Source organism: Mus pahari, chromosome 4 (genome assembly GCF_900095145.1).
Source record: "Mus pahari chromosome 4, PAHARI_EIJ_v1.1, whole genome shotgun sequence".
Taxonomy (NCBI): Eukaryota; Metazoa; Chordata; class Mammalia; order Rodentia; family Muridae; genus Mus; species Mus pahari.
The window spans coordinates 105,352,403-105,378,204 of record NC_034593.1 but is presented as its reverse complement, the minus strand read 5'-3'; the positions used below and the strand labels follow the sequence as shown (position 1 = coordinate 105,378,204).

General features: G+C 40.5%; 1 protein-coding gene across 1 annotated transcript in view; it reads left to right on the top strand.

Annotated features, from left to right (window-relative positions):
* The first annotated feature begins 10,838 nt into the window (after positions 1-10,838).
* Mfsd14a (major facilitator superfamily domain containing 14A) overlaps positions 10,839-25,802 on the top strand; it is a 31,137-nt gene continuing 16,173 nt past the window's right edge. Inside the window, exons 1-4 of the mRNA XM_021195488.1 lie at positions 10,839-11,121; positions 21,808-21,903; positions 24,693-24,755; positions 25,369-25,496. Of these exons, the coding sequence (XP_021051147.1) occupies positions 11,038-11,121; positions 21,808-21,903; positions 24,693-24,755; positions 25,369-25,496 (371 nt within the window). The 5' untranslated portion in view covers positions 10,839-11,037. The remainder of the gene's footprint in view (positions 11,122-21,807; positions 21,904-24,692; positions 24,756-25,368; positions 25,497-25,802) is intronic.

Here is a 25,802-nt window from a genome sequence, read left to right as displayed (position 1 = left end):
TGTGTGTGTGTGTGTCTGTGTGTGTGTGTGTGTGTGTGTGTCTGTGTGTGTGTCTGTGTGTGTGTGTGTGTCTGTGTGTGTGTGTCTGTGTGTGTGTGTGTGTGTGTCTGTGTGTCTGTGTGTGTGTCTGTGTCTGACCATTCACTGCTGTGAGGCAGCTGACTGCAGTTTGGTTCCTCCTGTGCTAGAGTGCTAGAGTGGCAGTGACTGGCCCTAGTGGAGCTTACTCATCATTTCCTCATTATTCTCATCATTTCCTTACATTGAATTTGTGTGTGCTGCCATTAAAATTTTTAAGTGAAATTAAAGGGATTAAGTACTCATTTAATAATTGAAAATAAAATAATGATTACTATCCAGTCTCCATTTTGAGAAATCTAAACTATGAAACATATATTGATTGTAGTTTTGAAATGGAGAATTTTGTTGTTAATCTGCAGTAGCATTTTCTTTTAATCTGCAACTGTTGACAGAAACAACAATCAAAAAGAGTGTTAGTTTTCTCAATGGACTACGATTAAACTGATTTCCTTACAGACATTCCCTACTACCATAGTGTTACTTTCTTTTTTCTTTTTCTTAAAGCATATTGTAACTTGTTTTTTGTTTTTCTTAAGGCAGATTTTCATTATGTAGACCCAACTGGCCTTGAACTCACAAATATCTATCTGGCAGTCTCTGCCTGCTGAGTGATGGGATTAAAGGTTTAGGCCACTCTGCCCACCTCACTACATTGTTTTAAGGGAGTTGCATTATATTTTAAGTTCTAAGGCTATTTAGAAGTTTTTATGTCTTAAAGCCCACTCTCCCCACCTGGTCATGTGTCTGGCAGATGTGACTGCCTTCAGGGTTTCCTTTCTGGTGTTCCTGAGTCCTTTTGGGAAGGAACAACCATTTGCTTTAGAATAGTAGATTTTCTTTCTTTTTAACACTGGAGTTGAGGATACAAATTATGAGTTATTTAATAATAGATTCAAAGAAGAGAGAATATATTAGAAATAGTAAAATAAAATGGGAGGCAAAAATACATTCTATATTTGGAATATAAGTTATTTAATTATTGTCCATATGCAGAATTACCTATTGAATATAAGATCTATTTTATTCTTTCATTTATATTGTATATATTTTAAAACTTTGTTCAAGTAGATTCAAGCCTGTAAAAAGGTAATTATTTTTTATGTGGTTCTAATAGATTTTGTTAAATGGAATTTAACTCAAAAGCACTATTGTTAAGAACTGTAAGGTTCCCTTAGCAACCTTAGATTGACTATTTGATCTTGTCAGAGCAAATGTACTTTCAACAGTGACCATGGCTAACCAATTCCATTCAGAGTTTCAAAGTACTTAAAATGAAAGACTAATTAACATCATTGCACTGATGAGGATAAAGTGATAGCAGGCTTTCTGAATGCCTGGTTTATGGTTTTCAGTGACTGCCTTTTAGAGCTTGACTAACTTAACTATTTTGAGCATGGTGTGAGGCCACCACAGCATTCAAGCCTATGTCCTAGGACCTATGACCAAGTACAACCCAAACCCTGCAAATACACAAACTTCAATAGGACAGATTCATGGTCTGCTCATATTAGAACATTGTGTGGGCAAGTGTGTTAATACAGTGTGGATTCAAAATGAATGGTTATTTAGATCTAGTCTACCCTGTCTTAACCCTACAGAAATATAGACAAAGAAGCAATTGGATAATGAGGTTGTTCAAGTTATAATACATTTTAGGTGTCTGAAAATCTTTTATGCATCATTTATATTTTCCTTTCTAGTCAGTTAAAAAGTACTTGGGCTGAATGTATTGTCTAAAATTTATAAGGAAATAATAACATTTGGGGGAAATGGGCTTGTAACCTAGATTGTGTCATACATATCGATGCTGAAATTTTGTATAATGTGGTTTGTGTTTTGATGACGTTCAAAGGTGTTATTGTGTCATGCTTTTATAACTCTTTGGTTATTTAAATTTTATGCTTTTAAAGGTGTACTTGTTATTTCTCAGCTACTGTCACTAAAGGAACGTGTGAGTTCATGGAGAAGAGTGCCAGCTGAGCACTGGATTAAGGTTAGGCACAACACACTGGGAGAAAGCTGCGTGTCCCAGGCAGGCCCTCAGTGCGGCGACAGCAGCTCTTCACTGAATGGTTTTCGAGTTGTAAGTTACCTTTACAGTAGGACATAGAGGTTAGAGGTTCAGAACTGACATGGTACATCAATTTCTGTGGAATGACACAGAATTTCATATAAAAAAAAAAAGGCAGCTTGATATTTAAACCACAGTCTATTAAGAAATTCCACAAAGAAATTAATTGACATTCTGCTCTGAACCCTAAAATAGAATACTGTTCTTACAAATCAAGTTACTAGACTTTAAAAATGTCATTATACTGTCATTCAATGAAGTTTTTTTGTTTCGTTGTCTTTTTGAGGCAGCGTCTTAATTGTGCCACCCTGGCTGCCGGGGGCTTACTGTGTAGACCAGGTTGGCCTGGAACCTCACAGAGGAGATCTGCCTGCCTCTGCCTTCAGAGTATGGGATTAAAGGTGTGGGCCACCACCCCCATTTGAGTTTTGTTTTACTTAGTTTTTAAAGAAAGGCTTCAGTGTCACTCATTCTATTTAAACATTCATTGTAGAATATTTAATTACTGTATATTTTTGCCTGGGATTTATAAAAAGTAATTATGTTATATTGAAAGTCATCTCAAGGATCTCCAAAATATTTAAAGAAGTTACAGAATAGGGCCAAAGAAAATGCACCTTTATCACAATCTGGTCCTATGTGCCTTGCTTTACCAAATAAATACCTGACTTTTATGGAGAATATACTGTAATTTACAACTGTAGACACATACTTGAAAGTGGGATTTTTTTTTCAAGACTAACTATAATCCTAGCTTTTGGTTGTTTCAACATTTTCCCTTTAAACCTGCTGTCTAACCACCTGCTACTAAGTATCCTATCAAAGCATCTACGGACAGCACTTGCTTACCTGAGTTGTGATACCTGCACCATGATTCAGGCTTGAGACGTTACCTTTGTGTATAATTGTTTGTTTGTTGTTTCTTTTCTTGTAAGACATGATTTGTTGTGATTTAAAACAATATTTTTAAATGATTTTGACCCTAAATTGATATATGTCTGTATTTCATTTATATAAAGTTATTTTTTGAGGTTTGGGAATATGATTTGTATGTTTAAATTTTTATGGATATATAACTCAAAGGAATGTATAAATTATCTTTTATTAAGTGGGTTTTTAGATTTCTCATGTCAATTTCTCATGTCAATTTTTGGTATCATTATAATCTATATTTAATAGATAAGAGAAATAGATTATTTTCATAAATAACTATATATAGTTTTCTATATTTCCATTTTCCCTTTTTTACCTGTGTCTGATTTAATCTGGGGATTGGTTGCTTATTTTTATATTTCAGGAATGATTTTCTTTTCTTCATCTCTTGGAAACTTTTTATCACAAGTAATTTTGCTTTGTTTTAGCCAGAAACTAGCTTTTATTTCAAGTGGTTAGAATTTCTCTGCCTATATAGTAATTACAGCCGAAAAGTATTTTGTTTGAAATAGAATACTTCTTTGCTGCTGGCAGGTTCAGTAGTTGCTCAGAATCTTTCCTTCACTGCCTGAGTGGGATTGCTTCTGCCATGACACCCATGCAGTACCAGGCCAAGTTGACATAGCAGCACACACATGTATGCCCACTTCTAGTCCCATGTAATAGCACACGCATGTATTCCCACTTCTATTCTCATATAGCCACACATGGAATGCTCTAAGAGTCCAGGAATGTTAAAATCTCAGCATTTTAAAAACAAAGGTAGGTAGGTTGGTTGGTTGGTTGGTTGATTTGTCGAGATCTAATGAAAAGCACTAAGAGAAATGTTTCAATATTATATTTTTGTGTTAGTATACTTTTTTGAGAGTAGAGAAGTAGCTCAATGGTTTGCAGCATGTATTGCTCTCTTAGAGAACCTACATTTTATTCCCAGCAACCTCAGTAGACATCTTACAACTATCTGTAATTTCAGTTCCACAGGTTCTGAGGCCTCTGTTCTCTACCAACCCTTGTATTTATATGCACATACCCACACACAGACACGGACCTACAGGTAAATTAAAATAATAAAAGCAATATGCCTTTATTCTCAGGACTTGAGAGGCAGGGTGTACATCACTGTGAGTTTGAGGCTGGCCTGATCAATATAATGACATCCTACCTCAAACAAATAAACAGTAAAGGAATATATAAAAGTAGATGTTTGCCAGGCATGGTGGTCCACACGTTAAATCCCAGCACTTTGGGAGGTTCAGGCAGATCTTTTGAGTCAGAGACTGTGCTGGTCTACTCAAGGCTACATAGTGAGATCCTGTCTCAAAAAAAAGGACTCTGTTTTTTTTGTTTTGTTTTTTAAAGGTCTCTTTTGCTAGGAGTACATCACAAGCCAGATGGACTGGTACAGCCTTGTACTCCAGGTGCTCCTGGGGCTGAGACAATGGGGTTACTTGAGGTACGTCTGAGGGCAAGCCTGCGTTGCACAGTGGAACCCTGGTTCATCTCCCTCCCCCTCTTTTTCTCTTCTTTTTCCTTTTTCTTTTTTCTTTTTCTCTTTCTTTTCTTTTCTTTTCTTTTTTTTTCTTTCTTTTTAATTATATCTCTGAGAATTTTGTTTTCCATTTATTGTATGTTCTCTCCATTTTCCTTATCACTTATATTTGATTTTGTATGAACTATTTTGGTGTTATGTAACATTTGCCACTTGAGTACCTTTACTCATGCTGTGATGGACTGTGCCAGTGCAGCTGAGAAGACGCCATGGGCTGTGTCTGTGAACTCGCAGAGATGATATTGCTAAAGAACTCCTTTTGTTGATTTTAGCTTTGAGACAGTGTCTCACGGTCTAGCCTGGGTTGTCTTAAAGCTTGTTATGTAGCTGAGGCTGACTTCAGACATTTCCTATTCCTGTACCCTCTTAGGTACTGGGCTTTTCCCATACTACCTGGTAGAAAATTTAAAATTTTTTTTTTTTTTTTTTTTTTTTTTTTTTTTTTTTGGTTTTTCGAGACANCAGGCTGTCCTGGAAATCACTCTGTAGACCAGGCTGGCCTCGAACTCAGAAATCCACCTGCCTCTGCCTCCCAAGTGCTGGGATTAAAGGCGTGTGTGACCACGCCCGGTTTAAATGGCATTTTTCTTGTATGGGTAGATCTTGTAGATTTGTGCAGTCCTTTTATACCTGTGCCCAAGGAGATCAAAAGAAGGTATTGGACCCCGTGGTAGTGAAGTTACAGATAGTTGTGAGCTGTAATGTGGGTTCTTGGACTTGAACCCGAGTCATTTGGAAGAATATCTACTGCTCTTAACTTCTGAGCCATCTTTCCAGTCCCCTTAAACTACATTTAAAAACATTTAGGGGCCGGAAAGATGACTCAGTGGTTAAGAGCACTGACTGCTCTTCCAGAGGTCCTGAGTTCAATTCCCAGCAACCACATGGTAGCTCACAACCATCTATAATGGGATCTGATGCCCTCTTCTGGTGTGTCTGAAGACATCTACCGTGTACTCATGTCCATTAAAAAACAGTTGAGTTAGTGTGTGTGTGGAGGTGTTGTGATGCCCATGTGGAAGTCAGAGGATAACTTGTGGGCGTAAATTTGGGTTTGGGGATTAGATTCAGATCATTAGGCTTGGCAGCAAGCGCCTTTACCAGCTGAGACATCTCATCTGCCCCAATAAAAATGTGACACATATGACTATGTGTCTGTGTATGGGTAAGTACATGAATGTGAGTGGAGGCCAGAAGAAAGTGTCTGATACCATGGAGTTAGAGTTACTGGCGGCTGTAAGCTGCCAGATGTGGCTGCTAGGAACCAAATTTTAGTCTTCTCAAAAATAGATAAGTGCTCTTAACCACTAAGCCATCTCTCAAGAACCAGTTTTTAAAAATAAATTTTGTCTAGCTTTTCATTTTGAAATACATGAGACATAAAAAGATTAACATACCACACAAATGTAGCAGCTAGCATTTGTTTTTTGTTTTGTTTTGTTGTGTTGTGTTTTTTAAAGAGATTTACCTCTGTCAGGAAACTCAATCCCTAAATGTTTCAGCCTGTAGGCCCCTAAAACATTTTCCTTATTGGCCTCAGTTCCATTATCACGCTTAAGAAAACTCAATTCAGATTTTATCAAGTTCATACTGAAATATTTCCAGTTGTCTTTAAGAGGACTTTACTGGATTTTGGGTTTGAGTTGAAGTTTGTGTTTTCTCTTTGATCTAAAACACTGTGCCCCAGTTTCCATTGCTCTCCCTAGGACAAGACTTCCAAAGCCTCGAGGCCTCTCATACCATACCGCCTTTTGTGTACATGCCTTTAGATTTATTTCCCTTATTCTTCTTTTTAGCTGGAAGCAAGATCATAGGCTGTTACTGCTAGGTTAATGACTTAGGCAAGGATAGTTTAAGATTTTTCAGGGTTACTCTGTGTACCCCTGGCTATCCTGGAACTCACCGTGTAGACCAGATTGTCCTGGAACTCACAGAGATCCACCTGCCTCTGCTTCTTAGCTGTGAGATCAAAAAATCATAGGGCACTGTGTTTGACTATGATCCATTTTTTTATTTTTTAAAGATTTATTTATTTACTATATGTAAGTACACTGTAGCTGTCTTCAGACACCCCAGAAGAGGGCGTCAGATCTTGTTACGGATGGTTATGAGCCACCATGTGGTTGCTGGGATTTGAACTCTGGACCTTTGGAAGAGCAGTCGGGTGCTCTTACCCACTGAGCCATCTCACCAGCCCCTATGATCCATTTTTTTTTAAAGATTTTATTTTATGTTTTTATCTTCTGTATAAGGTTGCTCTGTTTTCATACATACCAGAAGAGGGACTCAAATCTATTACAGATGGTTGTGAACCACTATGTGGTTGCTAGAAGTTGAACTTGGGACCTCAGAAACAGCAGCCAGTTCTTTTAACCACTGAGCTATCTCTCCAGACCCCCACAATTCATCTCTTTAAGACCATGCACTTGAATCAGTATTTCTGATTGAATTTGTGAGGTGTGTTTCTTGTGTTCATTTCTAGCCCTCAGAGTAGCAGATGCAGGCCTTACTCTGGCCCCAGCCTCCTGATTGCTGGGATTGCAGGCCTTAAAGTTGGAGGCCATGGTTTGTGTTAACTGTCTTCTTAGAGTGAAACAGTTTGACTCCCAATAGAATACTTGTCTTTTATTATGAATCTAAATGCTGCAATACCAATATTCTAACTGCAAACATAGTTCATTTGCATTTTGTTTATTATTAGAATGTAGCCTGTCCACTAAAAATGTATATTCAAAGAACATGTATTTAAAAGTTAGTGTACGGGGCTGGAGAGATGGCTCAGCGGTTAAGAGCTCTGACTGCTCTTCTGAAGGTCCTGAGTTCAAATCCCAGCAACCACATGGTGGCTCACAACCATCCGTAATGAGATCTGACTCCTTCTGGAGTGTCTGAAGACAACTACAGTGTACTTACATATAATAAATAAATCTTTTTTTAAAAAAGTTAGTGTACTTAAAAGCATGCGCTTTTTTTTAATTTTTAATTTTTTTTACTTATTCACTTTACATCCTTCTCACTGTTCCCCCACTACTCCCACAGTCCTTTCCCTCTCCCCCCTCCCTGTCTGGTATTCCCCTTTTGATCCCAGGATTCAGGAGGCAGAGGCAGAATGATCTCTGTGAGTTTTAGGCCAGCTGGTCCTACATGGTGTGACCATGTCTCAGGAGAATAAAAATGGAATTCAGGTCTTCTCTGCATGGTTATTAGCGCAACAGAAATAGGCTCACTAGTTTTTATTTGTATCCAGTTTTATAAATTTAAGCTTTTATTATTGAACTCGCCATTTTTTTTAACCAAATTCAAAACTTAAAAACTACGTGAGTGAAAAATTACAGTTCACAAAGAAGTCTGCATAGTCCCTGTGTCTGTCCCACTCCCTTGGCCAGCGCCTTCTGTGGGGAGTTATTTCCACCAGGTTATAGCTCGGTTCCTTTCTGAAAGGCGAGCATACGTGTCACTATATCTACAGTTCTGCTTTTCCTGCACGATCGTGCTCTCTGTTCTGTAAGGCTTTTTCTGAGCTCTGTATATATATATTTTTTTAATTGGTTTTTTCGAGACAGGGTTTCTCTGTATAGCCCTGGCTGTCCTGGAGCTCACTCTGTAGACCAGGCTGGCCTCGAACTCAGAAATCCGCCTGCCTCTGCCTCCCGAGTGCTGGGATTAAAGGCGTGCGCCGCCGCCACCACTACCCGGCTGTATATTCTTAGTGATCACCTCAACACCTACTTTGCTTTGGGGCTCATTTGCTAACTTATCATGCTTTGGCTCTCACCTAATTAATTGTCCAGGTGCCTAAATTCAGTGAACACTCAACCTTGTTCTATCCTGTCAGATCTTTTTGGGTATGTTATTTCTATTTAATGGGAACATACATATTATTTTTTTAACCCTAGTCTAAAAAAGAACTGGTGAGCACTATTGTAGGTATTCAAATAGCTTGAATAACTGACAATAACCAACCATATTTTAAAAGTAACTTTGATATAGCCGAAGTATGATTTTTTTGGAGGTCATAAAAAGTTGGAGTAACCATATAATATTTTTTTCCAGTCTGGCTTTCACGTAGCCAATGGCTAACCTTGAACTTGATGTAGAGGCTAGCCTTGAACTCCTGGTCACTCTGTCTCTACATCACAAATGCCAGGACCACAGGTGTGCACACCACACCTGCCTTAAAACAACCTTCTTAATCCTCTACACCTATCCAAAATACGATCTCGGGATTTAGTTATGAAGTTTCTTCCACTCTCAACAGCTTGAAGTTGGACTTCAAGGAAGTTTCTATATGAGAATTTTATTTTTAAAGTACGTATGATGAAAAATCTTACCACCCAAGATGCTTCTCTTTTCTTATCCATGAAAACTGGCTTATTTTCCATTTCTTGTCAGCATGGAAGTAGAAGAAACAACATCCAACCAGGTTTATTTTTCTCTCTTTTTTTTTTTTTTAACCAGGTTTATTTTTAACATTTTATTTTGAAATATACAGAAAAGCTGCAGTAACCCTCACATGTGTGCCCCCTGCTTTCTCCTTTACCTTGTCTAACAGTTACTTAGGCCATATAATAAATAGCCTGATGTTCAGTGGCCTGAAGAATCCACCCACACCCAGGCTGCTCTCAGATTTGTCCTTGAATTCCTGGTTCTCCTTCATGCCAGGATCTAGGCATCAGCTTCTATGCTGAGTTCACTGTGCTCACAGGACAAGCACTCCAAAAGAACCAGCTACAACCCCATCCCAGTAATGTGGCTAAGCTGGGTATTCCTGCTGAAGGTCTCATAAAGTTTGCAGTCAGCTCAAGGCTTGACCAGGCATAGAGGATCTGTTTCCAAGATAATCCATAACGCTTTGTAGGAGGTTTTAGCTCAACAGCAGCACCTCTCCATAGTTCCTCTGATATTATGGCATAACAATCGACAACCCCTGACTGGAGTGAATGAAGAGCCTAGCAAAACCATACAGTACCTTTTATGACCTTCCCTGTTAAGTCAGTGCTGTCACTTGTGCTTTGCCATGTTAAAACAAGGGCATCCATCACTAACCAGGTCACAAACCCGGAGAGGAAGCCCAATCCACTTCCCCCAGGGAGGGCTATCACCGAGTTTGCAAACATTCATCTTACTTAGAGCCACCACGTCCAGGATCACTGTTGCCACAGCTTTGTTAGTTTCCAGTTCCTCCAGTTTGATGGGGGAAAGCATGTGTTGTGCTCGTTCACTACCTAGCACTGAAGGTATATTTAAGAGAAAGTTTTTCTTTTTTTTTCTCTTTTTTTTTCTCTTTTCTCTCTCTCTCTCTCTCTCTCTCTCTTTTTTTTTTTTTTTTTTTTTTTTTTTTTTTTTTTTTTTTCTTAAGAGAAAGTTTTTCAACAGTTACCAAAATGAAGACTGCCAGGCATGGTGGCACATGACTTTGATCACAATATGGGAGGTAGTCANGGGGAAAGCATGTGTTGTGCTCGTTCACTACCTAGCACTGAAGGTATATTTAAGAGAAAGTTTTTCTTTTTTTTTCTCTTTTTTTTTGTATTTTCTTTTTACTTGTTTTGTTTTTTATTTTTTTTTTTTTTTTTTTTTTTTTTTTTTTTTTGTTTTTTTCTTAAGAGAAAGTTTTTCAACAGTTACCAAAATGAAGACTGCCAGGCATGGTGGCACATGACTTTGATCACAATATGGGAGGTAGTCAGGGAGACCACTCAGTTTGAGGCCAGCCTGGTCTACATGATGAGCTGCCTCAAAGTAAATGTCAGTACTGTTAATACTTCATATTTCATATTCCACCTGTCTGATCTTTCTACCAGTCTTCTAGTCAAACTAATTCTTGGGACTAGGGAGCTATTTAAGCCAGCATGACCTAGCTGGGCATCAGATCAACAGCTAAAACTCTACCTGCTACTGACCATTCCTGGAAAACTTTCCCGTTCCCTTCAATTCTGTTTTGGTGGGAATGCATTTGATGCAGATGCTACTAGCTTGGGACGCCTGAGCATCTGAGAAACTATTTGTCAGATTTGAGTAGGTAAAAACTTTTTGGAACTTGAGTTCCTTCATCTGTGAAGGAGAAACTGTTAAAATAGCCACTGCTCAGCACCTTAGAAGGTAAAGATAGCCAGCTAAAGCACCTGGCTCCACCCGGTCCCGCGGCACCTCCCAGTCCTCCGCTATTGCAGGGCTGGAGGGGCGTGCCCGCATTGCGGGGGCGTGGCTGCGTCACGGGGGCGTGGCGAGCGACTCAGCCGATCGCACGATGTGACGCGCCGCCCGAGGCAGGCCGGGCCCTCAAGATGGCGGCGTGCGCCCTGAGCGGCTCGGCCCGGCAGTAGTGGCGGGACCGCACTCGCCGCTGGGGCCGCCCGCCCCCTGAGTGGCTGCTGCAGCGCCGGGAGTCGAGGATGGTAAAATGACCCAAGGGAAGAAAAAGAAACGGGCCGCGAACCGCAGTATCATGCTGGCCAAAAAGATCATCATTAAGGACGGAGGCACGGTGAGTGCTGGTACTGCGCCGCAGGGCGGCCCGGGTGCGGGCCCGGCTCGCTCTTCCCCCCGCTTCCGCCTTCGCTGGGCCGGGAGCGCCCTGCCCTCCCGCGCGGCCGGCGCCGCCGCCGTCTCGGCCTGCGGCCTCCGCGGCCTGGCTCCTCTGGACGCTGCTCGTCCCTCCGGCCGGGCACTGCGTCTCCGGAGCCTGCGGCCTCGGCCCACGTGCGCCCGGCCTCGGGGAGGCGGCGTCGGCCCCTCGGCAGCCTCGCCAGGCCCAGCGCGGCGCGCGGGGAGGCTGGGCAGCCTTGCGCTCCGTATGCTGTGGCGGGTGGCCGCCGCCGCGGCCCGCTGGGCCAGGGTACGTGCGTTGTCCCATCGCGGTCGCCGGGAGCCGGAGCAGCGGCTCTGAGCTGTCCCGCTACCTTGTCGGGGAGTGGGCTCGCCCCTTCTCCCGGCGTCGGAAGCCTGACCTTCCCTGGGGCCCTCATACTCTCCTTTAGAGAAATCATCACCTTGTGCCTCAAAATAAGTCTTTAGAATTGGTCGTGGCGTGAGGCTCGGAGACAGATTCTGGCAGGCGGGCTGAGGCTACAAATGTGCCTTTTAGACAGTCGTTACTCGCAGAAAACTTTATGCACTGTGCAGTCGATATAGGATTTGTCATTGGAAACCTAACGTACACTTTTTGTTGTGCTGTGTGTTGTAGCGTTACACTCTGATCTTTGCTGACTCCTTTGGTATCGCGTTCCGAAATAGAATGGAAAAGTAAGATGTGTCTCTGCCGTGAAGTTGCACACATTGTTTCTTTCCATTTGTTTGTAGTTTAATGGAGCCTTGATCAATGCTAGCAAAGCACTAAATATGTAAGTAGGCCACCGCGGAGGATTTGCTGAAATCAGTTTGAAATAAATGACAACTTTCTTTTGACATTTGAGAACATGGCCTAGTCCAACTGCCAACATTTAGAAAGCTTGGGACATATGGAACGATTTCAGAATATGTTCAGTTAACTGTCAGATTTATTAGTTGTCATAGCTTTGACTTTTATTGAAAAAAAGAGGGTTCAGTGTTTTCCAGACCCTTTTTTACTGTACCTGATCAAAGTATTACTTTGAATTCTCATTAGCTGTCTTGACCAAGTTAGTAGGAACTATACTGAGAGGAAAGACTACCGTTGCCAGGTTTAGAGAGAGAAACTTATAACGAAGCATATTTTATAAAACCAGATGATACTTAAGACCAATCTTCTTTGCAAAAGACAAGAATCAAACTAATTAAGAAGTAGACCTTTTATAATGTTTGGACTTTTGTCTGGTTTGCTCTGTAAAATATATTTTTTTAATGAGATAGGATCAAACTCAGAGCCCATGTCAGCCTCCAGAAGATTCATTCCAAATTCTGACTTCCAGAAGAGATACATGATTTGTTGTTGTTGGGCTTTTGTCTTGTGTCTTGAGAAAAGATCTCAGGTAGTTCAGAATGACTTCAGATTTATGCCCCTCCTACTTGTGCTTCCCAAGTGCTGGGATTATAGGTGTGTGCTGCCATGCCTGGCGGAGACGAGGCTCTGTCTATTTAAGTCTTTTTGCTATTTATAAAGATTCAGCTTGCTTTAGTACACAAAGCTTTAGTACACAAAATACTACTTTTTACTAGTAAAAGGGTCTTGATGGCACACTAAATCAATGAAGACTTTTCTTGAAAGCCAAGGCCTTAGGAACATCGTCCCTGGGCTGGAGAGATGGCTCAACGGTTAAGAGCACTGACTGCTCTTCCAGAGGTCCTGAGTTCAATTCCCAGCAACCACATGGTGGCTCAACCATTTGTAATGGATTTTGATGCCCTCTTCTGGTGTGTCTGAAGGCAGCTGCAGTGTATTCCTATACATAAAACAAATCTTAAAAAAAAACCAAAACATCCTTTCCCATCTTACTATGCCTCACTTTCCTTTTCATTCTGCCTTTAAAAAAAATAAAGATTATTTATGAGCCAGGTGGTAATCCCAGCACTCAGGAGGTAGAGGCAGGCGGATCTCTGTGAGTTCAAGGCCAGCCTGCTCTACAGAGTGAATTCAGTTCAGCCAAGACTACACGGAGAAACCCTGTCTCAAAAACAAAACAAAGATGTATACACACACACACACACACACACACACACACACACGAGTGTTTTTGCCTGAATATATGTATGCGTTCAGTGTGATTGCTTGCTGCCTGAGGAGGTCAGAAAAGGGAATCTGGTCCTCTGGAACTTGAGTTACAGATGCTTCGAGCTGCTGTGTAAGAGCTGAGAACCAGTACTCTGTAAGAGCAGCAAGTGCGGCTCAGCCAGAATGGCTAAGCCACTGGTGCTGTCTCTTGTCATCGTTGAATCCCACTGGCCTCTAGTATGTGGGTGGGTAGATGGATGGATAGCTTCTGTGTGTCTGTGTTCTGTGTATGAGAGAGTTTCGTTTTAAGATGACACTGCTTTTCTACCTGTCTGTATAAATTAGACTACTGATGTGAACACTGCTTTGATTTGACATGTGTGGATGTTTTGCCTGCATATGTGTCTCACCGTGTGAGTGCTGAAGAGAAGAGGGAATCCAATCCCATGGAACTGGAGTTATGGTTGGTTGTTAGCTACCATATGGGTCCCAGAAATCAAACTAGGGTCCTGTGAAAGAGCTGGTGGCAGGTGAGCTCTACTCCTGGGCATTTCTCCAGTCCTCACCACTCCAACCCACCTCCTTTGTTAAGGGAAAAACTGACTTGGGTTTCCTCTTGTGTGTTGTGTTGTAGACGGTTGTGGGTTTCCTCTTGTGTGTTGTGTTGTAGATTGTTGTGGGGCCATTGTTACTGACATTACAATTTGAGCCTTTAAAGACAATATACCGTTGGATTCTGCGGCAATCTTTGAACAGTATTTGATACAGTTGATCAATGAGTGATCTGAGTCTCTTTATTCTTTTTTAGGGTTAATGTTCTAAGTTTGTTCAACCAATTTTAATATTGTTGAAACCAATACTTGCTAGTGATTTGGCAGAAATTAGATTCACAGTTATCAACTGAAGAAATGAATGCATGCTTCTGAATGAATGTTCATAACTTACCTGTGCTGTGTATTGAAACCATGACCTTGCACGTGCTAGGCAAGTGCTCTGCCATGAAGCTGTACCTTCACCGTATGCTACTAATTTATTTTCCCTTGAAATTGTATTCACTCTGCACTGAAGCCTGGATAAGGCGAATTTGTTGCAGCTTTAAGTAGTGTAGAACAAAGGTAAATCAGATTAACTTGTATGATGGTACGCATGAGGAGTTTTGTTGAGGTTGCTGGAAATACAAGCCCAGGTTTTCACAAATGCTAAGCAAGCACTTTATGGGTGAGTCACAGCCCTCAGTGTGTATCTGGAGTTTCTAACCAGGTAGGTTCACTCTGAAGTTGTTTGCAAAATTTTCTTGTTATATTTTTCTGGCAGATTTTATTCTCCCCTTGATTTTTTAAAAGTACTTACCTAAGTTTATTAAGCTAAGGGAGATATATTTAATATTTATACTATGTGTGTATATACATATACACATATATGATATATTTATACAATGTAACAGGTAAAATAAATCACTATTTTGTTCCTGTGGATTACATTAAGACTATGAAGTTATTTTTATTTAGACATACAACTTTACTTTTCTAAAACAATTCATTGCCTTGTATCCATTACATACAGTACTGCATTACATGAGGGCAATTTTCATTCAGCGGGTGATGTAGCTCCCAGTCCGCCCTACCTTCCCTTTTTTGCCATCTCCCAAGGCTTCTTTGGTCTACTAGACAATTTGATTCTACTTTCATGTCATAAATACATCCATGACTTTGTGTATTTGTAAAATTAAGGAGCCATACATGACAGAAAACATGGGTTGTCTTCCTGAGACTCACCCAATTCACTTAATGTGTCCAGTTGTACCAATTTTATGCAAATTATATTAGTTGTTTTGTTTAGATTTTTTCAAGAGCAGGTTTCTCTCTATAGCCCGGGCTGTCCTTTTGGAATGCACTTTGTAGACCAGGCTGGCCTCAAACTCTAAGATCTACCTGCCTCTGCCTCCCAAGTGCTGCGATTAGAGATGTGCCCTGCCACCACCTAGCCATATTAGTTATGGATATGTATGTATGTATGTGTATATATATGTATGTTTTCTTTCTCTGCTCCTCTGTTAAGGAGTAGCTAGGTTCTCATAACTATTGTTGCAGTAAGCAGTGGTGTGCAAATGTTTGTGCAACACTGATTTGGGCTCCTTTGGGTATGTATTAATTACCAAGGAGCAGTAGGTAGGTAGGCCCTGGTCTTGTAGCAGATGGGCTTTTAGTGTTTTGCGGAACCTCTTACTGCTCTCCGTAGTGGCTGGAATACCTTATCCCCACCAGCAGCGCATGAAGCTTCCCTTTTGCTGGCCTCCTAGCTGGCATTTGTGTTTTTCCCTCTGAATGACTGTCTGGTAAAGTGACGGGGTTTCAGTGCAGTACAAATTTGTATTTCTCTTTTGAGATGGAACGTTTTTTCATGTGTTTGTTTTCTGACCCCAGCTTCATTTCTTTTGCCCAGTTATTGATTGGGTTGTTTGATTTGTGCTTACTTTTTTAATTCTTTGTATAACCTGTCAGCTGATGGTTAGCAGGGATTTTCTCCATTCTCTAGTTGTGTCCATCCTTGCTGTACAGAAAGAAACTCCTTCCTTTCATGTAATCCCACTTGTCCATCCTGACATTGTTTGCCTGTGCTATTGAAGATCCTTGCCTGCTCCTCGAGTTCCATGGTTCAGGTCTTTGATCCATCTTGAATTGTTTTTTTGTGCAAGGTGAAATCTAGGGATCTAGTTTATTCTTTCATATTTAGAATCCACACCATTAAAGAAGCTCTCCTTTCTCCAGTACATGTTTCTATGCATCTGTCATACTTTAGGTGGCTGTAACTATGTGGGTTTATTTCTGGGTTCTCCTTTCATTTCTGTTTAACTTACCGTGACTGTTTTGTGCCAATACCAGGCTGTTTTTCACTATGCCACGATCATATAGTTTGAGGACATTGTTATGCCCTAGTGTTGGTCTTTCTGCTAAGGATTGCTTTGGATATTTTTAATTTATTTTTTATTTTATTTTCTAGTTTGAGGAATGGCATTGGAATTTTGATGGGGATTGCATTGAATCTGTAGATAGCTTTTTGTAGGATGGTCATTTTCCAAGATGCTTCCAGTCCGTGATCATGCGATGCCATTCTGTTTCTCAGTGTCCTCTTTGTTACTTTCTTCAATGTTTTCAAGTTTCATCATAGATTTCTTTTACTGCTTTAGTTATGTTTTCTCCAAGACATTTATTATTTTTATGTATATGAGTTTTTTTTAACCTGATATACATCTGTGTACCACATTTTTTTTTTTTTTTTTTTTTTTTTTTTTTGGTTTTTCGAGACAGGGTTTCTCTGTGCAGCCCTGGCTGTCCTGGAGCTCCCTTTGTAGACCAGGCTGGCCTCGAACTCAGAAATCCACCTGCCTCTGCCTCCCGAGCGCTGGGATTAAAGGTGTGCGCCACCACGCCCGGCTGTGTGTCCTTGGAGACCAGAAGAGAACTTGGATCTCCTGGGATTGGCTTTCCAGATGGTTGTGAGCCACTATGTGGGTGCTGGGATTTAAACCTGGATCTTCTGCAAGAGCAGCTAGTGAGCTTAACTTGCTAAGACATCTCTCTGACCCCTAAATATATATTTATTTTGAGATAGTTGTGAGTGGGATTATTTTCCTAATTTTCTCCTCAGAGCATTTGTTAATTATGTATAGGAAGTTTACTAATTTTGTATGTTAATGGAGTGTTTATTGACACTTTATTGGAGTTTTGTCTTTAGGCTCTACTTTACAGAATTATCTAATCTGCCAGTAGGAATGTTTGACATTTTCCTCTCCTATGTGTGTCCTTTTTGTTTATCCTAACTGCTCTAGCTAAGACGACAGAGCTCTGTGAGTAAAAGGAAGTGATTACCCTCTTCTTGTTTCTGATTGTAATGGAAATGATTTTGAGTCCCCCCCCCTTTAGTAGTCTTTCTCAAATTTAAGAGCAGGACTGTTTGAGAACAGCAAAAGTAACTGTAGAGTAAGTTACTTACTATATGTTAAATCGTGTCTGTAATTTGCCAACCACCATTTTACCCATGAAAGTAATGATGGTGAATTTGCAGTAAAAATGTTGGCTGTCAGTTTTAGTGCCTACAAAGATGTGGTTAAAGTTTCTAGGACTAAGAGGTAAAGTTGAGGAAGGTGGCATGCATGTAAAATCCGCACTCCTGGGTCGGTGGCCAGAAGGCTGTGGAGGACAGTCTGGGCTGCATTGCAATTCCAATCGCTTGAGCTGAACGCAACATTGTCTCAAAGAGACAGAGGAAAAGAACGATGGTTGGAGCCAAAGCAACTTGTACCATTCAGAATACATCCTATCAATTGTTCATTGTCTTTCGTAGTGTATACTATAACACTACAACACTACTGTTTAAGGATATGAGCCACACAGTTTTTACATGAGTTATATATTTTATTGAAATTTAATTTTGTTAGATTTACTTAGAGTACATTTGTTTATTTATTTTGACTTATTTATGTTTAGTGTATGCACATGGGTGTTCTGCTTGCTGTGTGCTCTGGTGATCTCAGAGGCCAGAGAGGGTATTGGGTTCCCTGGAGCTGAAGTTGCAGAATTACAGATGGTTGTGAGCCAATGTGTGTGGTGGAAATATAGCCCAGGTTCTCTGGAAGAGAAGCAAGTGTTCTTAACCGCTACCCTTCTCCCCCGCCCAGGTTCACTTGTTTTTATAAGATCTTCATTGATTTTTTTTTTTTTTTTAATGTAGTAGGCATGGTACTACACCACTGATAAGCTAGAAAGTTCTTTGTACTAAATCAAATCAGATCATTATAGTGAGTTCACAAATAAAATCATTACACAGCAAGACCAAGGTAGCCATTTAAATGCTTGCCCAGTCCCTAACTGCACATCTCAGTGCCTCTCAGTACAGTAGAGTGGCTCTTCTGAAGCCTGGGAGCTTCCACTAAGGTCTTACCCTTATCCAGGATTATTACTCTTTTTACTTTGACTATCTGTTACATCATCATTGTTGTTGTTCTGTTGTTTATGAGTGTGTGAGCAGGTGCTCGTGAGTACATCGTGTGTGCCACAAGCATGTATGAGTTCAGAGGCCTCAGGACTCAGCTCTCCTTCCATCTTTTCGTGGGTCCTGGGGACTGACCTTGGGCCTTGAGGTTTGTTGCAGCAGGAGTTTTGACCAGCTGAACTCCATTACATTTAATGCCCTAATTAACACAGAAAAAGAAAAGAATTATGACAATTGAAACTTGAGATCGGGTAGTTTTGTGTCCTCCTCAGTGCCTCCGTCCTTTGCCTGCTGTTTGTTTCTGCAGCACCTAGTGTCACCTTAGTCTCCTTCCTAATGCTGCATTTTACTGACACACCTCCTAATAGAAAAGAGCTGGAAGCAGCCAAGTCTACTTACCAGCAGATGAATGGGTAAGGGAAAAACGGACTGATGAGATTTACAAAGAAGTAGAAGGGCCCAGAAAATATATTAAGTGAGGGTAACCCAAACTTAAGGGGAAAATACACATATTCCCCTTGTATGCAGATCTAGCCTATAATGCACATATGTCTATATGAAGATGTAGTTCTGTATAGTAACTTAGGAAGATTGACTTTTTGGAGATAGGATCTCATGTAGCCTAGGGTGGCCAGGAACTTCACTGTGCAGGTGGGGTTGACCTTATAAACTCCTGATCCTCTTTTTTTTTTTTTTTTTTTAAATTTTAAATTATTGTTTCTTTCAACTGATGGAATTCTAGGAGTGTACCACTATTCCAGACTACTTTAGAGACTTTAAAAATTTAATTTGTCTGGGTGTGGTGGCGCACAGTTATAGTTTCAGCACTCGGGAGAGAAGAGCAGGTGGGTCTCTGTGAGTTCAAGGCCAGCCTGATCTAAAAATTGAGTTCTAGGACAGCCAGGATTACACAGCAAAACTCTGTCTTGGAAAACAAAACAAAAAAATTAATGTGTGTGAGTGTTTGGCTTGCATGTTTCTGTCTATCATGCATTTTTTGCCCATTAAGGCTGTAAGAAGGTGTTGGATCTCCTAAATTTGGAGTTATAGATAATGGTAGCTTTCATATGATTGCTGGGAATCGAACTACCTATATTGTCTGCAAGATAAAATGTGTCCAGAGAAGAAGAGCACCAGATTCCTTCCTCGCCTCTTTCACCACCTACTGTGGAGGATTGAACCTAGGGCTGCCACCAAACCTCCTCCCTCTTTTCTTTCTGCTTTTAATGAGAATAGTCAGTGTCTAGACCCAGTCCCCAGTGTTTTCTACTCCATATTAAAGAATGGCCTCAGGATATTGCACAAGATAGAGGGTCTTTATAGACCCAGACATCTGTTTAAATAGCCTTAAGGATGTGTATTTCTTTTCCCCTTCATATCCTTGGGACTGGTTCCAAGACTCCTCCTCCTCCCATGCCAGAAGATGCTGATGCTCAAAAATGGCATACTGTTTGTAAATAATAGATACCCAGCCTCCTGTGTAGTTTCTTATCTCCAGGTTACTTGTAATGTCTTGTGCAGCACCACTGCTCTGTGACGGTTGGCAGACTATTTCCTAGGCAATGATGACAGAAGAGCTGCGTGTTCAGTATGAACATGATTTTTGATGTGCAGTTAGTGGGATTGGTGGATGCAGAATCCCTTGCTATAGAGTACCAGCTGTACTATCTTTGGTAGGTGTGTGGTAGCCAACACCTCCGTAGCTTATGCTTTAGTATTGGCTTCAAATAGGTGTTTATGTGGATAAATTAGCAGGTTGTTTTCTTAGATTATGTATTTTTTTCAAACAAATATAGTTAGGATTACTGCTTACCCATTTAATCATGGTATCTGCCAGAAGTTGAAGGTGATTGTAGAATAGCTTGTTTGAAAATAGCTTTTCTGAAGTAGTACTCTGACAAGTACATAGGATTTAAAATATTCAGTTATTTAAAAGCACAAGTTTTTGTTTACTTTGTTTCAGTTTGGAAGTGTCAGTAAGGATAAGATGTAAGGATTGGAGGTCTAGATTGGTGGTAGAGCACATGTCTAGCATTTGTGGAGCCCTGGGTTTGATGCTCAGATGCCAGAGCTAGAGAGTTGGGACTTTTAGTCAAGGTGCATCAAGATCCCTTAAATTGGTTTTGTCTTTCTGAAAGCAGATGTGGTTGCTTATCCTTCATAGTGGGGTGACTTCTTCAAGGTATAAGACAGGAAGTCCATTATGTGAAATATTTTTGTTAGAGATTATCTTAAAATAATGAGTGAGACACAGATCAGTCCTAAAGTTAGGCTCCATCCTAAGTATTGGTGACTGTTTGACTTTAGGTCACTATTTGTAAATTTTAGTTTTATCTTTTTTAACGTATTCAGTTTGTAGGCATACAGAATGTTGCTTAAATTGGTGGAATAAATATCTTTCCCACTGAGAATGGAAAGGGGTGCACTAGATGAGTGTTCTTTATTTTCACTTGAGAGCCCTTTTCTACTGAGGAATTTTTATGTATCCCTGGATATACAAGTATATAAGTGTACAAATTGAACACTTAGAGAAGTTTTTGTTTTCTGTAACCAAACCGTTACTTCTCTGTGACAGCAGAAACACTGTCGTCCACAGCACACGGTTGAGAGTCAGCAGAGCTCCTGCAGGCAGTGTCACCCAGTGTATGGGCATCTGGGGAAACTATTGGACCTTCCTTAGCCCCTGATTACACTGCTGCCTGGGAGCTACGGCTTGCAGCCACTGCTCAGTGCCACGAGAGTTTTGTGCTGTATATCACAATCCCTGGAAAGAAGTCAAAATTTGATGTCTGCTTTCTTCTCAATCTGTACTGCCTTTGTTCTCTTGTAAAGTTGGAACGAAACTTGAGTCATTGTTGGTGCAGGGCAGTGTGTAGGCTACCCTCAGTCACCTAGCAACCACATAACTGTCAGTAGGAGTCAAGTTGTAGGTATTAGCCACTCTGGTATGCCATAGGATACAAAAAAAGAGAGGGGTTAGGGATTTAATTGTTATCCCTAAGGCAATATGCATGGTGTAACATCATCGAATGCCCTCCTGGGCACCGGATTTGCTTCCCACACACATCCACTTTTTATTTTTAAAGGATTTATTTATTTTTATTTTTTGCATATAGCTGTTTTGCCTGTTTGCACTGCATGTGTGCCTGGTGCCTGCAGAAGCCAGAAGAGGGTGTTGGATCCCCTAGGACTGGAGTTACAGATGACTATTAACCAGGATGTGGGTGCTGGGAATCAAACCCAGGTCATCTCAAAGACTAACAAGTGCTGTTAACCTCTGAGCCATCTTTTCCGCCCCTGGAGTTTATTCCTAACCAGTGCGTGTGTTAACTTGTCTTTGTTGTGACAGAATGCCTTAGGTGTTTGTTTGAATGCAGATTTTCAACTGAAAGAGTAAAATTGGTTAAAGAGTCCAAACTGCAGTTTAGACTAACTATCCCCATTATTAGGTAGCATGTTCTTACTCAGTAAGTGTTGAATATCTTCATCATTGTGAGGTATTCAGGAGTACACTGTTACTTTTTTAACTTTTGAAAATGTGTCTTTCTACAGCCTCAAGGAATAGGCTCCCCTAGTGTGTATCATGCGGTTATTGTCATCTTTTTGGAGTTTTTTGCTTGGGGACTACTGACAGCACCCACATTGGTGGTAAGTAATCCTTAATGAACAAACCAGTTTTTCTATGGCAGAAAAGATGGCCTGTTTTCCTTTCCATAGTTTTCCGACACTAACTGGTCATTTCTTGAGAAGTGGCCTGTACTTACTGCTTTTGTTATCTCTTGCAAGTATCCCTTACCTAGGGTGGTGGCACACCTGTGGGTGTGTCCCAGCAGAGACTTAGTCACCCTGATAGGTAGGGAGAGAGGAGGGACTTTTACACTGATAGGTTTAAGGAAGGTGAAACCCAGGGTCCGTATTACTTAACATAATTATTTTGAGGTAAATTGCATGGCTGTATTCTCCTAAGTCAGTTTGTTTCATTTGAGCTCAAGATCTACAAAGGCTAAAGGTGATGTTACCTATGTTTTCTGAGATTTGAAATCATAGAAGTCTGTTTTACTGAACCAACAGCTCATGTGATCGGTAATTTCCTCCTGTCAGTGAGGAAAAAGAAAGTTGAATGTGATTCCCATATATAGAGGAGTCTGTATCTTGAAAGGCGTAACAAGCTTACAGAATGTTAGAATAGAATTTTAAAAGAAATTATATGTATGGGTATTTTGCCTGCCTATATATATGTCCGCCACAAGCATGCCTGGTGCTTGCACAGAGGTATTAGATTTCTTGGAAGTGGATTTGCAGATAGTTCTGAGCCTCTAGAAGAGCAGCTCGTGAGTGCTCTTAGTCATTAAGCCATTTACTTCTCCAGGCCCCTAGAAAAGAAATTTAAAACTCTTGGCTTACTTGTATGTATGGTCATGAGCTTGATCATTTTATACTCATGAGACATTAAAGATTGTTCATTAAAAACAAAAATCAAATGACCATGTAAGTAGATTGCAAGAGTCTAAAAATGTTCACAATCCATATTGCATGGCAGATTTATCTACACCTACATAATCACTGCTTTTTGTGTATAAAATATTGATGTTTAACAAGGTTACTTTGAATACACAGGCCATAATCATCTTCAAATAAGTACCTTTTCTTTATAATCTGTCATTTATTTAAAGCTAGGATAGTTCTCTCAATAATATACGTAGTTATAAGGATGCCAATGAGGTCCTTTTCTTTTTAAAAAGTAGAGCTGATTTACCTAAAATGTATCATTAGTTGTTCAGAATGTAAGTTTGTGTGTCTGGGGTGCGCACGCTAGTTCCTGAAGGGTTATCACTGTGCTCCCCAGGCTTACCATAAACTCTGTAAGCCCCTGCCTCAGCTCACATAGGAGCTGGAGTTACAGGATAGAAATGTGTTACTATTATGTGAAGGGTCTCCTGAAATCCTATCCACTTTGTATCTAGGCATAAAAAGAATGTGTAGCTTCTTGGTGGCCTTTACCTCTGCCATGAGAGTAAATCAAATAGAGACAATTAATTATAATATGTTATCTGTTTAGCGATGTTTCCAAAATTTCTAGGCCTTAAAGCTTGTTTTAGTAAAATTGAACAAAGGAATGTAGGGCTTCTTCTCGAAAGCTGGTAAGTGCCTGAACCCTGTTTATCCCCAGTCCTGATGAAGCTGTTTACAGCTGAAGTTAAACACCCTGAATCCCTGCTTCAGTTCCTTGGGTCTTTATTGTAACTAACAGATGATGTCTCAGAAGTGAAGAGAGAGCTTCATGGCTAAGAGCATGTGCTCTTCATTCAGAGGATCCTAGTTTGGTTCCCAGCCCCTCTGTTGGCAGCTCAAAACCATCTGCAGTTTCAGCTTCAGGAGACCCAGCATTCTCTTCTGGCCTCCATAGATACTAACGAGCATGTGACACATACACACAAACAAAACCCTTTAAAAAATGAGAAAAGGTACCTCAGGCTAGCACTGCTCTCTTGCTTCCTTCCTTCCTGTCCTGGGCATTAGTGTAGGGCCTCGTGCATGCTAATCACGTACTCTAAAACCTTCCGTTGTAACTTTGCTATTTTGAAACTAGATAATTATTATTCCCAACAAATAAGAGAGCACTGCCTTGTGCATAGTAAGTTGCTTAGCAGTGTTGCCGACTTAGTAGATGCTGATGCGGTCTTCCCTCCTACTCCTCTCCAGGTTGTGGTAATAAAGCTTAAAGCCTACTTGGTTGTGAGCTGCTGATTTAAAATCTTGGAATATTAATAAAAACAAAACCAGAAACACGCTTTTTCTCATTCATGCGCTTCTTTAATTCATATTTTACTTGTTATTTTCACCTTTCATCTCTGCTGGGTATAAATCCCAGGCAGGGCCTTGTCTGTGCCAGGCAAGGCTCTACCATAGAGCTCTCCTCCAGTCTCCTAGGCTTCTTGTCATTGTCAAGAAGAGGAACTAAAGGAAAGGGGAGATGTCTTGGTTCTTGCAAAATGTCCTGAGTCCGCTCAGCAGCATTCTTCCTCTCGTGGCCTCCCCACTGTCAGAAGAGGCAGTGTTCTTAGTGCAAGAAGCATTGGCTTCCAAGCCAGACGAGAGAGCTCATTTGCTCCATCTCCACGAGCCCACAGCACCATGCTAATCTGGAAATCCATATGAAATAAAACTAGGCTGTATTATGAAAGGCTGTTTGAGCTTGGCAGGGGAGGCCCACACCTTTAATCCCAGCACTTAGGAAGCAGATGGATTTCTGAATTCAAGGCCAGCCTGGTTTACAGAGCAAGTTCTAGGACAGCCAGGGCGACACAGAGAAACCCTGTCTTGAAGAAAGGAAGGAAGAAAAGAAAAGAAAAACCAAGGGCAGGAGTTGTTTGAAAATGTTAATGTGAACATTTTATCGAGAGTAAAATGTAATGTGTTTTTTTTCTTTGTCTTAGGTATTGCATGAAACCTTCCCTAAACATACATTTCTGATGAATGGCCTAATTCAAGGAGTAAAGGTATGGTTAGTTCTGTGTGCACACGTACACACGTGGGTTTATAGTTATAGTTTTGCATGCGGTTGTATCCCTGAGGAGTAAAGTTGTTATAACTAGACAGAGTATAATTTGAGTTATTAGTAAGTTTTTTTGGACTCTGGGTTTTATATAAGCTTTGACTCCGACTTTATATTTCTTACTTTATATTAGAATTCTCATTTAAGAGGTTTTAGTGCTTCTTCTAATATTACAAACTTAAGTGTTAAGGAGAGTGGTGAGAAAGAAAAAACGTACTCCCAAACCCTTCATCCATATAGTCTTTTTATAAAGTCTTTTTACCAGTATAAACCAGATAATCTGTGATAATCTTCCAGAATTGCTGGTTTAGTTCCTGTAGTTGGAAGTATATTAGCACTTCATATTTAATACTCAGGCAGAAGCCAACAGATGATTTCCTTAGCCAGCCTAAAGAAATTTGAAAACAATATGTAGGTAAGAAATAAATTACTGTTTATTTAAAATTAAGTGATTGATTTATCCTAGAAGTAGAGTTGCTATAAAGTTTTTTTGTTCCAGCAGAAGAGTCGATTGTTGGCCCATGCATATTGAGCATCGTCCTTTTTTGGGTTTCTAGGGTTTGTTGTCATTCCTCAGTGCCCCACTTATTGGTGCTCTTTCTGATGTTTGGGGCCGAAAGTCCTTCTTGCTGCTAACAGTGTTTTTCACATGTGCCCCGATTCCTCTGATGAAGATCAGCCCGTGGTAAGTGTGTGCTCACCTCTGTATTGCAGTGAAGCAGCTGGTTCTGCTGCTTTCCTACGCTCCTTTATTTCTTGTCCTTTTCTTAGACAGTTTACTTATCTGTTCAGATTTCATTTTATTCTTTAGTGTTTTTTTCTTTGACACAGATGACAAGGCTCTCAAGGGGCTAAAAACCAGTATCTGACTAATGTTGGTGAGGGTCTAGATCTATAAGCAAACATGCTTTTGGATTTCAGAGCAATCTTTAGAAACTGGAGAGATGTGCTGACGTGTGTTTTCTTTCCTTTTCTTTTTTTTTTGGTTTTT